The sequence below is a fragment of the Molothrus aeneus genome, chromosome 9 (genome assembly GCF_037042795.1).
Source record: "Molothrus aeneus isolate 106 chromosome 9, BPBGC_Maene_1.0, whole genome shotgun sequence".
NCBI classification, from domain to species: Eukaryota; Metazoa; Chordata; class Aves; order Passeriformes; family Icteridae; genus Molothrus; species Molothrus aeneus.
Genome location: NC_089654.1, coordinates 5,733,757 through 5,747,472, shown reverse-complemented (window position 1 = coordinate 5,747,472; position 13,716 = coordinate 5,733,757). Strand labels below are relative to the sequence as shown.

Sequence of the window (13,716 nt, the reverse complement as noted above, 5' to 3'; positions counted from 1 at the left end):
TACCTGTGCAGAGTCAGATGTTGTTCTTGGCTGGCCAACAAAACACCCAGCTCAGGATAGTGACAAAAGTTTGCCTTGACAACTGGCAAAAGTTTTGTTTCACAGAGCCGGGCTTCATTCCTTTTTCCACTGCTGTGTAGAGAAGTGCAGTGTGTGGGTGGTACAAGTGAAGTGACACACTCTGAATGCACCATTATAAAAGAAGTATTAGAAGTTAGTCTCTCACCACAGCTTAAAAATTAAAAACAGAAATCTTACCCTTTTATTGAGTCACTGACAGTTTGTAACAACAACAAAATAACAATCAAAAAAATAATCTAAAGTACAAAAAAACTTCAGAAACAATGAAGAACTGGAACAGGATCCTCCCTCCCCATCCTTACTGCTGACATTGCAATACAAACTTCAGTTTGTCTGATTTAAATTGGCTTAATCTTGAAGTGGAGTCCAATAAGACTGAAGACGAGACATTTAAGGTCCTGGACCAGGTAGTAGAATACTCTCAAGCCTTCTGGATCTCTGCAGTTCACAAAAGAAGGAAGAAAGGGGAAAAAAATTAAAAGATTTAAAAAAATTAAATTAGACTGATGCTCTTAAAGAACAGGTTACAGAACTAATGTATTAAAAAAACCCAAAGCCGATATGGGGACTTTTTAGAGGTCATCTTAGATTTGTTTCATTTTACACTGATTAAATATTCTGTACTCCAACTGTGAACATTTTAAGTTTTTACAAAATATGCTTTTTTTTGTAATGAAAACAGGTATCAACAGCACTTAGGATTTTACACCCCACCCCACCCCTTCCCCAAAACAGTCAGTCTTTTCAGCTTAGGTGAAATACAGCTATCTTGATTCTTCCTAAGAAATTGGCACAAACAGGCCAATGTCAGCTCAGACTGTATGTGTGTAACAGGGTTCCTACAGCAGGGTCTGCTCTTTGAGTTTGAGAACATAGCCTGTAACACCACAGCTTAAAGGCATTTGGCACATTGTGCTGCAACACAGAGCACTGGTGCCCCCAGGAGCTGACTCCTACTTTGAAACAATATAAAATACATGTACGAAATAATCAGGAAGTTCTAATACAGATTTATAAATAGAAACAAGGGCAGCATGAAAAGCAGAGTACGTACTTGGACTGATTTACATCAATGAGGGAACCGATTTTTGACGTGGTAAAGGAGATGTGTTCGTCACCAATTACTATCTCAAGTTCCTGAAAAATAAAAGGTTATAGGAACTTACTGCTTCATGGTACCAGTTACAGAAATACTTCAGTACTGTGATGGTTTTTATTACAAATTTCTATTACAAAGATATCAAATGCAGCAGGTCTGTGGATTGTATTAGCTTCCACAACTACACTGCCATTGAGGCACTACTCAGGTTTTATTTCCCTTTCAGCTGGAAAAAATACTGTCTTGAAGAAAAAGTTTAGTTATGCTTCCAAGGAGCTAACATATGAAAATTAAAGAGCAATTAGAAGAGATACTATGCACCGTACCTGTCTGCCCACTCTGTCAGGAGGAGGCCACAGAGCATCATCTTCTTTTGTGATTTCACTGTCGTCGATTATTCTCTTCAGCTCTTCCATCACACTCTTGTGCACATAAGCCTGGACACAACATTCAGCAGAGAAATAAATACAGCCCTGCCCACAGCGCCCCGGCAACGCCATCAAGCCTGACCCAGCCCACAGTGCCTTTCGCTGGCACAAACGCCTCAGCAGCGCTGCCCTCACCTCCTTTCGGATCATCACATCGTTCTTGTAGTTGCTGTTGTTGGCGTAGCGCAGCTTTCCTGCGGGGAGAGGCTGAGCATTAACCCTCGCATTAACCCACGCCGGGGCCCCGCGGCCCCACAGCCCGCCCTCGCCTCCCCCGGCCCCGCTCTCACCGTCAGGCCGGAACTCGAACTCGAGGAACTCGTGTCCGAATTTCCCCTTGTGCCCCACATAGTAGCGGAGGTAGAAATCACTCGCCATGGCCTCCCTACAGAGGATCTGCGTCATCAAAGGGAAGCGGAGCGGCGCCAACGCTCCGACACTCGGCACCCTTCCCACAGCGGCCGCGGCCGCCCCCTGGCGGGCCGGGGGTGAAGCAGCTCCGTGAGGGGGAGTGCGGGCCCGTTCCCTCAGCGGGGCTTGTCCGGCACGGGGCCGGCACCGAGCGGGACACAGCACAGTCCAGCCGGGACACAGCCCAATGCAGCCGGGACACGGCCTAAAGCCACCCGAGCGGGACACAGCCCAATGCAGCCGGGACACGGCCTAAAGCCACCTGGGGAGATCCCACAGCGACACGAGACGCTGTCAGGTGAGGCAGCGCCGCACCTCTGCTGTTCCCAGGGCACAGTCCCAGCCCTCGGCGGGCCCCGTGAGGGGAACAGTTGTTCACTTGTTTCTCATAAGATAGCGTTCTAGTGATACTTAGTCATACCAATGAGAGAGGTGATGTGTAAGTGGCCATTTGTGTGTGATGAGCACTGATGGTTGCATTCAGTGCTGCTACAAGAACTTGAGTCACACTTTATTATGTGCACTCGTTCCGAGTTAGAAGGAACCCAACCAAAACCATCAAATTTATATTTTGATTAAGTGGCTAAAAGCAAGGATCGTACCCTCGAGATTGGCATTTATTAGCCCCATCCTCTACCCACTCGGCCATTCCCAAAGGAGGTGGTGGATTTTAACCAGTTGCACTGATCCCAGAGCTGGTGGTGAGTTAATCCCAGAGGCACTTCCTCATCTCTTTTCTGCACAGAGGGAACAAACACTGTGCATTTATGAATTAAAGGACAATGAACTACAAGGGGACGAGTTTCTGTCTTCTGAAGCACAAAGTTTGGTGCCTCAGTGGGGCTGGCGTGTTGAGATCCCTCACCACAGGTGGCCTGAGGTTTGAGAGTAAATGCACTGGGGGTAAATCCTGCCCTTTTCTGCATTGGGAACTGCTGAAAGGAGATAGCCAGAGACACACCTTTTGTAAAATATTCCCTTCTGCAAGGAAAATCCAGAAACATGGTATCTCTTGTGCTCATCACTAGATGGGATGTTTTTTATTGAGGACACAGAATGGGGGAGGGTGGTTTGCCCTGTGGTGGTGTTGGAAATGGGTTTGCACTGATGAACATGATTTCATTTAGATGGTGCTGCCTCACAGCCCTTTGCAAGGCTAATGGAGTTCTGTCTGCTTTCCTTAGAGTTATAGCAGGTTTAAATCAGGCAATATTTACTCTTATTCATTGTTTTCACAGCTTTGTGCTTGAATACTCTCAGTTGCATTCTGCATTCTTTAGGAATGTCCATTCTATAAAATGTCTAAAAGTTGTCTCTTCAGTAGAAGAGTCCTACTGATACAGAAATAGCCAACCTGTTGCTTTATAACATCTGCAGGTACTGCAAAGAAATTTAAACATAACTTTGAAAAATGTAACATTTGTATTTATACCAGACTGAAGGATTTTTGGCAGAATTATTACCCTTATTTTGTGAACTTGGTTGTCCAATTTAAAGGTAATACCATGTACTGTCTGTTTTTTCCCCAAGTTCAGATATTTGGTTTTGTTTGGTTTGGGGATTTTTTTGTGAGAGAATTACTCCACTGTTATTGTCTAAAATGTTTATAAGCCTTTTTCAGGAATATCAGTGCTTAATGTAAATTTATTTAAATTACTGTGTTGGAAGGAAGAGCAAACTGGCATAGGAGTTATCCCAAGAACCTGCATTTTAATTCCTTCTGGAGGTGTCAACTGTCATTGAGTTCTCAATATTAATTCTAACGTTTTATGATAACTGCATACTATATATAGGTGAGATAAAAATGGTTTTTTGCTGTGTGTATATTATATATTTTGTCTGAGTGAAATAACTATCGAGTTTGATGGCGATACAATGGGTAAAGAATTGCTGCCAGTGTTGTTTGGGTTATCTTGACACATTCACAATCCCAAACATGCTCTGCTTGAATGGATTGGCTTGAGTATGTGTTTGTGAAAGGCAAAATATGTGTGCTGTAGTTCTTTTCATTCTGCTTAAAAGCATGTGTAAACAGTGGTTGTTCCTGCCTCTGAAGAAAATATCTCTAGAAACACACATTTTTAGCATTACTTTACATATGAAGGACTGTAGTGTAACAATGTGCATATGGAATCTTATTACTGGTACTGGTTTACAATGGGTTTGGGTTAGGGTTTTTTTTTGTTTGTTTTTGAAGAAGAGTAAAATTTACATGATTTTCTCCTCTGACCTATGGGAGCGGGTGTCTGTGGGACTTGGAAAAATGGGAGAAATCAGATAAACATGCTCTGAAAATTTCTATTTATTTAGGGTTTTTTCTCATGTCAATAAAAGAGCAGATGGCTTGAATGAATCAATCTACTTTGGATCCATAATTTAACTTGGTTTTAAAATTGCAAGGTTTGTGATTATTTCTTGAAATAGTTTTATTTCTGCTATTTTATTCTCTTCACTAGAAATGTTGAACACTTTGGAGAACTGGGTGACAGAATTTTTTCACAGATTGCAAATAAATCAGGTTGTTTTCTGATATCTTTCCATGTCTGTAACTCGTGAAACCATGTTCCAAACATAGAGAATTTTATACAACTCTTTTTCCTTGTGTCTGCAGAGGCTTTAATTCCCCTGTCAAAGAAACTGCTTTGGCTGAGGAAAGTTATGACAATAGAATCTCTGAAAGTTAAAAATCCCTAAAATACTTCTTTAAAATGCGTTCCATAGCATTTAACGTGCTCCATGGTGTGGATCTTGACTTTGCACATAGATCCTTGTTATGCCTGTGTTACTTCTTGCTGTGAAGAGAGTTTTGTTCTGGTTTTGAAGAACGTTGATTCCTTTGCATTGTGTGAGAGATAATGAGTGTGAAAATGCAGCTGAGTCAGCAGGATTGTGGTGTGGCTGCCGAGACAAACTGGGGGCGCTGTGTTAACCCTGAGCTTTGCACTTTACTGCACCATTTACCAGAGTTTGCACTTTGAAACTGCAATATTTAGGATAAGTTTCATCTACTCAGTTAAAGATACGCCTCTGTGAGAAGGAGCATTTGTTGTTTTGGTGCCAAGTAAAACAACCTTATTACTGTGAGGGGAGGCTGGGCTGCTGTGGCTGTTATTGACTGCAGCTCTCACTGCTCACGACTTGGTAAACAAAAATGGGCTCTCTTGACTTGTGTGTTAGAAGAACCAAATCCTAAGCCTAGCATGGACTCCTGGGTGTAAATGAGTGTCTGAAAAGGAGGAAGATTTGTGGGAATTAATTGAAAACAGGACTGGAAGGGTCTGCCAGTGCTGCTGTGCTCAGCCGCCGGCCCTCAGACAAGATCAGCTCTCCCATGGGAAGAGTTGTGAGAGTTTTAAGGAAGCTTTTTGGTTTTGATTGATTTTGATTCCCTGTTTTCTCTACAGATAGTTTTTGTGTCAAATGCAAATTTATAATGTAATTACTTTCTCATTTAAAAAGTCAGCCCCCGTCTGAGCCTGCTGGGTTTGGCAGGGCTGGAAGTTGGGGTGCAGTGGTGTGTGAGAGCTGAGAAGAGGATCTGGGGTGCAGTTCTGGTGACTCCAGCTCTTCAGAGTTTATTGCCCCAAATAACTTAGGAAAACAAATATGACTTATTTAAATGGTTTATTTGTTTTTCAGGGTAGGACTGTGTCTTGAACTTACACAAAATAGGATCTGCTCTTATTTAAAAATAGATGTGTGTTAATTCTCACTTGAAGATTTTCCAAAGATAGTTATGAGGGCTGATGTGGGGGAGCTTGTCTCCAGTGGTTGCTTCTGAGGAAGAATCTGCACATTCAGACTGAAATTAGTCTTTGTGAATTGTCCTCTAAGTACTTCCCCAAAAACTACATAAGAAAGAGGTATTTGATTATTGGATGCCACTGCATGTTTCAGGCTCTTCATTTCCACATTAGCCAGGAGCTGCATTCCAGTCATGTATTTCTGTGTAAACTGATTTTATTTAAACAAATCTGCCAAACTCTTTAAAGGTTTCCCTGGTGGCAGGGAGTGAGCACAGGTATTTATTCAGCCTTCAGGCCATGACCTTCCTGTAGAGGTGGGTTATGTCTCCATAAATGTGGGAATAAACAAAGGAGTGTTGGACATTTTGCCTCCTTGATTGGAATGAAATCCTGGTTGTGCTGAGCTGCTTGAGATGATCCTTCAGACAAACAAGGGCTACAGAGAAACTTCTCTTTGCTTCCATGTGGCCTTGCTTTACCTTCAATAAACATTGTTCTATGGTTTTTTCTTTTATTTGAAATGCTTTGCCAAGTTTGTTTGTTTGTTTTTTAAATCCAAGCTCTGCAGAACCTTCTGAACACAGCAGAATTTCACAAGCTTTACAGAGGTGAGAGAAACTTTTAGATTTTACCTTTAGGCATGTTTGTGCTGCTCTAAGTGGGCCTCATGTTCTCTGCTACACTTTGACAAAAAGTTAAATGGAATCTTATTTATTTCTAACGTTTTTACCTGTGTACTTTTTAATTGGTTTTGCATTTTTTTTTCAGGCTTGTCATCATCTCTAACACACAAGTTTTTCCACTGTATTTAATTCCAACATTTGAGTTTTTTCTTTTCCCTTATTCTATAAAGAAAGAAACTTGTGTAGTAAGTGAGGAAATCCAAGCATAAGGCTTCACTGGCAAAAAAGGGAAACACCTGAGGCACATCTGCCTTCCCACAGAAGACTTCCAGCCTTGCTTGTCCCCTGCATGCATCAGACTCTCCAATCTTTAGTGATTTGAAAACTTTGTTAAGAAGAATACTTTGCTTTCCTTTTACATGGATAATTGTGCCTTCGAGCAGGCTTTGATCTGCTGGATGCAGGAGTCCCATCCATTTCCTGTGCAATCCTTATTTTTAAAAACCTTGTGCAATTGTGAGGGATCCCGAGTGAGAAGCAAACCCTCAGCTTTGAAGAGAGCCCTTGCAGACAGACTTCCTGCACAGGTGATGAGCTGAATTCATTCAGGGTTGCCATGGCAACCCCCCCTTTTTTCCTTTATCCAGAGAAAGATTGTTTTATCAGTAAATGTACCTTTCCACAGAACCCCATGGCTGTTGTTCAGGGGTCTCACAGCGTTTAGAAGCAAGAGATGGGCAGGCCCTGAAATTTACAGCATCACAGATCCTCATTGCTCACCAAGGCTCTTTATTCTTCAGCTCTGAGGCTACCAGCATTTGGTCCCTCCGCCTCTTCTCTGGGGTTTTTGGCAGAAAACTGTCCCTTCCATACTGCATGAGGCCGTATAATCTCAGATTCTGGGCTTTCAGCATTGTTGTTTTGCAGCCAGGAGACACAGTTCTCAGTCTTGATGGTCTCCTGTCCTTTCCCCCTGATCTCAGAGAGTTCTTGGTCATCTTTTTCAAGATTCTGTTTTGCTGTGCATAAATGCTCTCCTGCCCCTAGGAGCCATCAGGTTGGTTCTGTTCCATGTTCATATCACTGGCAGTTTTTTAGTGATTTAAAAGTAAAAGAATAAGGGAATAGAGCCAACCAAGATGAAAAGGATAATACTGGCTGTAATACACTAATCTCCTTCCAGAAGCCAGGGAGTTATTTCTCAAAATAAAGTGATTTGTCTCTCTCAAGGAATTACTCCTGCTTTTCAGTCAGTCAGGATTACTCTGAGTCCATCCTGTCAAACCACAGGGATGGTGCACAAGCAGTTCCTTATTGACAGCACTTTAACACAGAGTGGTGGATCCCAGCTTCAGGAATTAATGTATATATTTTTATATATTTCCACATAGGCAAATGCACCTGCATGTGTTTTTTTCCTGTGTCAAATAAAAGGCCTTGCCCACAGATGGCTCTTGGGATTAAAAGGATTGGAAATAATAACACATTTCTATTTTCAATTAATAAACCTATTTTGCCATTATCCCAGGCAGCAGCATCCATCTGTTGAACATTACTTGGGCATTGCTTCCACAAGAGAAATATTACAGGTAAAATTATGTTTAGACTGTCATTACATTAATTATGTCATTACATTAATTATGTAAAACAAATTTACATTATGTTTTTATTTCATGGTGTTTCTAAAACAGTTTGTGTAGAGAATCCAGTAAATTATCAAGAACTCATCACAGAAAAGGTTAATTTCAGATAATGTATTTTGTGCTTCTGATTCTTTGAGAATAGCATACAAAATTATGTGGATGTTCTGGATATAACGTTGGTGTTGATATACTAGATAAAATATTCCATGAACATGTATCACTTTTAATGGTCTTCACTGTGCAGGTCCTGAGCTGATGCTTGTGTGCTGCAGAATGCTGTGGAGACACAGGGCTGGCTTGGATGGACACCCAGATTCCAGCCCAAATATCCACTCCTATTCCAGCCCCTGCCTGTGGGGTCTTTGCCCCTCCTTTTAGGGCCATGTCACAGATCTCTGATGCTGCCTACAGAATCTGCTCCTGTCTTGGGGAAGATGCGCACAGTTTCCTCTCTGTGGTGGCACAAACCTCTGATTTAGGAAGAAAAAAGAAAAAAAAGAGCTTAAATCACTTAAATCATCCAGTCACTTTGCATCCTGCAGTGGAATAAGAAAGGTCAGGCAATAACTTTTGTTCAAAAAGAACACTTCAGTAGATGGATGTGGTTTATTTAATAGTAAAGAAAAGGTCATGGATTTTGTTCTTTTATTCTCACATAAATTGATTTTGTCAAGTTGAAGTTGGTTTATCAGCATTTGTGTTCTGTTGCTTTGTTATTTCAGTACTGGAGAAAAGGTCATCTTCTTGCTGGTGTCTGATATTCCATGGTCCATTAAAACTGCATTATTTCTGCTGAAGCTGAATTTCTTTTCTTGCATTTTTTTCTCTCTTTATTTCCCCCACAACTTCACTTGTCCCAGGTGAGCTCAGCTGCAGCTGGGTAGTTTGTCCTGCAGCCTGTATATCAAAGGTGCCTGCATAGGACTGTATGTGTCTTATTTGGGTTACAGAATGACAATTAATGACTTGGCTGTGCTAGCCTGATAAGCAATTTAGGTTCATATAGATTTATTTCAGGTTTTGTTCACTATTCAGGAGCTTGAAGAGATACCCACTCAAGTGTTTTTTGTAGGGGAGTGAATTGCATTCTGTCTCAAAATGAATGTCAGTAGAAGGCAGTGACTGAGTTTTTTGCATAGAGGAAGAAAGAAAAATTAAAATATTTAAAAATATGGAGGTCTGGTGAGAAATTTATTATGTGACTCTTCTGCTAAGGTAATAATATTTTCTGTACAGCCAGCTCATCACTGACTTGTTTGCCTTTCTTCAGTTCTACTCCAGCAGTCTTAGAGATGGCCAGAGAAGAGCTAAAAAAAAAAATACTTCAATGTGCTCATCAAATCAGAGATGTTAAGCCAAATGAGTGTCAGTGGGGTAAGGCTTAATTTTAGGGTAGTGATAGAAAAGAAAGTAATCACCTTTGTCTTCCTGTGTTGTCACAGGACTGTAAAGAAGGGGCTGGTGGAGTTGCCTTTTTATCAGAAATTACCATGCAGTTCTTTGCTCCTCTTGTTGAATGTGTGAATGCCAGCACAGTAATTACATGTGAACACAATTTTCAAACTGCCAAATATTTTTGCTTTATACTCAGTGCTGGTACTAATGATCAGGTGCCAAAGGCTGACATGAATTAATGTCTGAAAAGTTATCCTCTGTATTTTTTCTTTATAGTTGTTCTGTTTCTTGTCAGCAGCACCTGTGTGCATACACTTGGAGGTTAAAATTCCTCCTTAGGTGATTATCAAATCTTCTGAATAAGTCTCAGCTGGGGCCATCACCCTCCCACAGTTCCATCCCAGCTTCCCTTTGTTTCTTCCTCATTGCCCCTGCTCTCAGATCATTCCCATTTCATGTTCCTTCCTTATCATCTCACCCTCTCTGGAAGCAAACGTCACACTTTGATCAGCATTTACTTTTTAAAAATGTTGGTGGAGAAGAGGAGATTCTAGAGGCCTGCTGCTGCAGAGGTGGGGTAAGGAGGCAAAACTGATATTGCATAAGACCAGTGTCACCCAGCAAAGTTACTTCTTGGTTTGGAAAATATGGATTCCCTGTAGCCCCAGAAAACAAGAAGTGCTCTCTAGAGTCTCAAAAATGCAGTAGTTAATACTTCATGAATATAATTTCACATCTTGTTGGAGATTCATTGGGTCTGATGACATAAATATTCTGATAGCACTGTGTTGATTTTTCTCAAATGAGGGAATGGTAATCAAAATAATGTATGGCTGTGGACTCCTGATCTGCAGGAGCACCTGAAGGTTATTCCTCTTTGGCCTTGTTCTTGTTATGAAGGTGGGGTGTGCTCTAAAAGGGAGACATGAAATCAAAGCTCACCGTGTTCTGGAGCCCTTGTAGCACTAATAGCTATTGGCACTACAAATTATGTTGTCTTCATTAGGATTTTTGCCTTGAAGTGACTCATTTATGTTAAAAGGCTGCTGTCTACCTGCTCATTAGGAGGTGCTGCTCCAGTACTTAGGATTAACTTGAACCCTTTGCAGCCTGCCTGTGTCGGTCACACAGATGGCACACAGGTCCCTGAGGGAAGAGGGAGAGAATTCTGCATCACATTAATATATAAGTACAGATGCTGATTTGTGTTTGTGTTTTGGCCAAGGTGTTTGAAGTTGTGCTGTTTGTGCTCCCCCCAGAAAGCTCCACTTTGCTCCTCTGGCCCATCCCTGCCCTGTGCAGTTCTGGGGGGTGGATTTGCCAAGTGCCCACCTGCTCTGGAAGGTGAGAACTCCCAAGAGGAAGCTGTTTCCATGTCTCCATAGAAACCACTGGATTATTGGGCCAGGTAGCAGAGATCTGCACACAGCCATTGGTGTTACCTGCAGTGCTCTGCTGGGCAGTCACATTTGAAGCCTGGTCAGTGCAGAGCTGCTCTATGTGGTCACTGCAGGGACAGTGGCTGAGTGACAGGGACTTTGTAAGCACAGTCCTGTGCACAAGACTCACTACATTAATTACAGCTAGAGGCAAGTTTAGTGGGTTTGTCCATTGTTCTTTGGGTTGGCCAGGGTCATCTGCAGGGTCTGAAGCAGTGTGGGAGTGGTAAAACGCCAGCTGCTTTGAAAAGGGAACATTTTGACTAAATTGGAGAAGTATTTCAGGTGCACATGGAGGAGCTGGGTTTCACTTTCCTGAAAAGCAAGGCAACACCTGGCTTGGCTCAGCAGGGGAGCTTCAGCTCCTGTTCAGCTGGGTTTTCCTGAGCAGTTTGTCCCATATATCCTGTTGCTATGGGAAACCATAACTGTAGCTAATTCCTGGCATAGTGTAGCTGAAAGTCCAGAGTAATGTGTTACAAACAACACATCATCATCATATGGTCCTGTCACAGCTTCTCAATTAATTTATCTAGGTCTGCAGATGGCCCATGTCTTTGGTTGTGTGTAAATCAGGCTTGGGGTGCATCCCTATCTGTGCATATTTGTATTACTTAGAGTCTATTCTAGGCCAGTGATCATACTTGGAATATCATATGTTCCTAGTTTAATCATTTTGGTGCCATATTCATGGAATCATAGAAAGGTTTGGGTTAGAAAGGACCTTTAAGGTTATCCAGTTCCAACCTCCTGCCATGGGCAGGGATGTCCTCCACTAGAGCAGGATATTCCAGTTTGGCCTTGAAAACTTCCAGGGATGGAGAAGCTGCAACCTCTGTATGCAGCAAATATTGTAGCTCTGTGATCTTCTGTAAACTGATAACATGAATGAAGAAAACACCACAATGTTCTGTATTTGGTGGTTGTGCATGTCACTTGTAATGATTAAAGCATCACTGCTTATTTATATCCTGAGCAGAGCCATAGCCAAGGCAAGGGAACAACTGTAACTGTAATCCTTGGGGATTGTCAGCCAAGCCCTTGTTTTTGTCTCTTAGTCTATAGGAGAGAAACTAGGTTTTTATGATTAGAGTCTGTATGGATAGTTCTAAATCACCTTTAAAAAAAGAAAGAAGGAAGACACAAGGAGAGATGTAATTTGGAGAGTTCATGTCTCACCATGCTGGGATGGAGCTTGTGTCAACTGAACTCCAAAAGGGCAAAAAAGGTTTTAATTTGGCTTTTCCTGCAAAGACCTCTATAGCCAGAGATTCTCTTAACCTCACCTGTTCCTCTGCAGGCTGCCAGCCACTGATGTGATTGAGAAAGTTTTTATTATTAACTTCATGACTTTTTATTGCCACTGATGCCTTTAGTATCAAAGAAATATGAAGTCAGGTCAGGAGGTAAGGCTTTTGAATGTGATACCCATTTCAGATATTGCTAAAAATAATGTCAATTTCCATTAATTTTGAGTCAGCTTTTCATTGCAGGAAGTCTAGAAGTCAGCTTTAGCCTTTGTAAGAAAATTTCTGTCAATGAAGCTTAGACCTAAATATTACCTTCCAAGTATTGTTTATCTTCTAAGCATCATTTCAAGGTCCTCTCTTTGCTTAGAACTTATTTAGGTCTGTGCCTTATTAGTAAAATATGTAGATTCAGAGATTTTTCTTGAATGTTTGATTGTAAGGCTTTCCATAATCTTTTATGTGTAATGGCTTGAATTAAAGTAATGTATGTGCTTTTAGCTGAGCTCTAGTGGAGAAATGTATGCATGAAAATAAATTACTGTAGGGGGAACTAATTAATTCCTTGATTGGCAGACTCAGCAGATAAAGTCCTGAATAGGGTAATGTGGAATGTCTTTGCTTTTGGCCTCACTTGTACCTGGCCAAGAACTTCTTCAGGTAAAACTTCTCCACTTCTTTGTAGCCTTGAGGCAAGGGCTGAAGAACTGAACTGATGTGAAGACAAAATTATCAGTCCAGCCTTGTGTAATCCTGTGTGCATCATCCTTGGAGCCAGGCAGGGGCCTATCAAACTATCAGGAGATTGGCTTGTTTCACTGCCATAACTTCAGCTCCCTGCTCAGGCACTGCCTTATCACCACTGCCAAGATTACAGTGATTTCCTTGATAGTGTGGGGAACTTAGCAGGCAGCTGTGCCTAATCCCATAAGGAAAGGTTCTCCCACTGAGGTACATGGAGAGATTTGAATGCTGCAAATAATTTGCAAAAGGAGTTATGTTTTAAAGCATGTTTGTTCTTACTCTGCTTGCAGATGCAGATACAGTAATGCAGGTTAGCATTACTGCCCTCCTGGAAAAGCTAAGAACTCAGCCTGGACTGGTGCTTGTTGGCTTCTTCTGGAAGCTGGGATGAGAAATGCACATTCAGCACCCTGAGGCACACAGGCCAACTTCTGGGGACACTCTGGGAGTTGATCTATTATGAAGCTGATGCTTTGTGTCAGTCTGCTGCTGTGTTAGCAAAAGCCACAAGTTCATCTTTATGTGTATAAAATTGGACCCTGAGATTTGTGTCTTGGCTAGGGAGTCGGTGCTCAAAGCCATGCAAGTAAAACAAGAGGGCTCAGTTCATTCCCTTGGCCAGGCTCATTTCATCTGTCTGAGAAGAGCCAGGCTGGTCTCTGTAGAAAGTGAGCCCCCCCATTTTTCTCTTGTGGGGTTGGTGGGTTTGCCCTGCCTGGATGCCATTTGCCCAGCAAAAGCCTTCTTTTCTCAGGAGGGGACAGCAGAGGAAATGGTGCATTTAGGAGACAGCTGGAACTGGCAGCACTCTGTAAATGCCTGCACTGGAGCAGTGACAGAGCTCACAGCTGGGGCCTATG

At 42.0% G+C, this 13,716-nt stretch overlaps 1 protein-coding gene and 1 long non-coding RNA gene across 3 annotated transcripts; one reads left to right on the top strand and one right to left on the bottom strand.

Moving 5' to 3' along the window:
* Positions 1-232: 232 nt before the first annotated feature.
* Positions 233-2,025, bottom strand: MAGOH (mago homolog, exon junction complex subunit). 2 transcript variants are annotated; one of them, XM_066555663.1, is made up of 5 exons: positions 1,899-2,025; positions 1,744-1,815; positions 1,507-1,617; positions 1,136-1,218; positions 233-519 (listed from the first exon to the last, which is right to left on the bottom strand). In XM_066555663.1, the coding sequence occupies exons 1-5, from the start codon at positions 1,956-1,958 to the stop codon at positions 420-422; spliced, it is 426 nt and encodes a 141-aa protein (XP_066411760.1). In that variant the 5' UTR covers positions 1,959-2,025; the 3' UTR covers positions 233-419. The 2 variants fall into 2 exon arrangements, with proteins under 2 accessions (XP_066411760.1, XP_066411759.1); XM_066555662.1 differs by having other exon boundaries at positions 1,744-1,802; positions 1,899-2,005.
* A 97-nt stretch (positions 2,026-2,122) lies between these two features.
* LOC136560048 (uncharacterized) lies at positions 2,123-8,828 on the top strand. Its single transcript, XR_010784076.1, has 4 exons — positions 2,123-2,317; positions 6,326-6,373; positions 7,917-7,977; positions 8,276-8,828. It is a non-coding gene; the product is annotated as an uncharacterized lncRNA (long non-coding RNA).
* The last annotated feature ends 4,888 nt before the right edge of the window (positions 8,829-13,716 follow it).

Excerpts from the sequence above, each read along its gene's own strand:
- MAGOH (XM_066555662.1), bottom strand. The coding sequence starts at position 1,986 with ATGGCGAGTGATTTCTACCTCCGCTACTATGTGGGGCACAAGGGGAAA. Across the intron at positions 1,618-1,743 it reads ATGTGATGATCCGAAAGGAG|GCTTATGTGCACAAGAGTGT; the intron begins GTGAGGGCAGCG and ends TGTTGTGTCCAG. Across the intron at positions 1,219-1,506 it reads CTGACAGAGTGGGCAGACAG|GAACTTGAGATAGTAATTGG; the intron begins GTACGGTGCATA and ends TTTATTTTTCAG.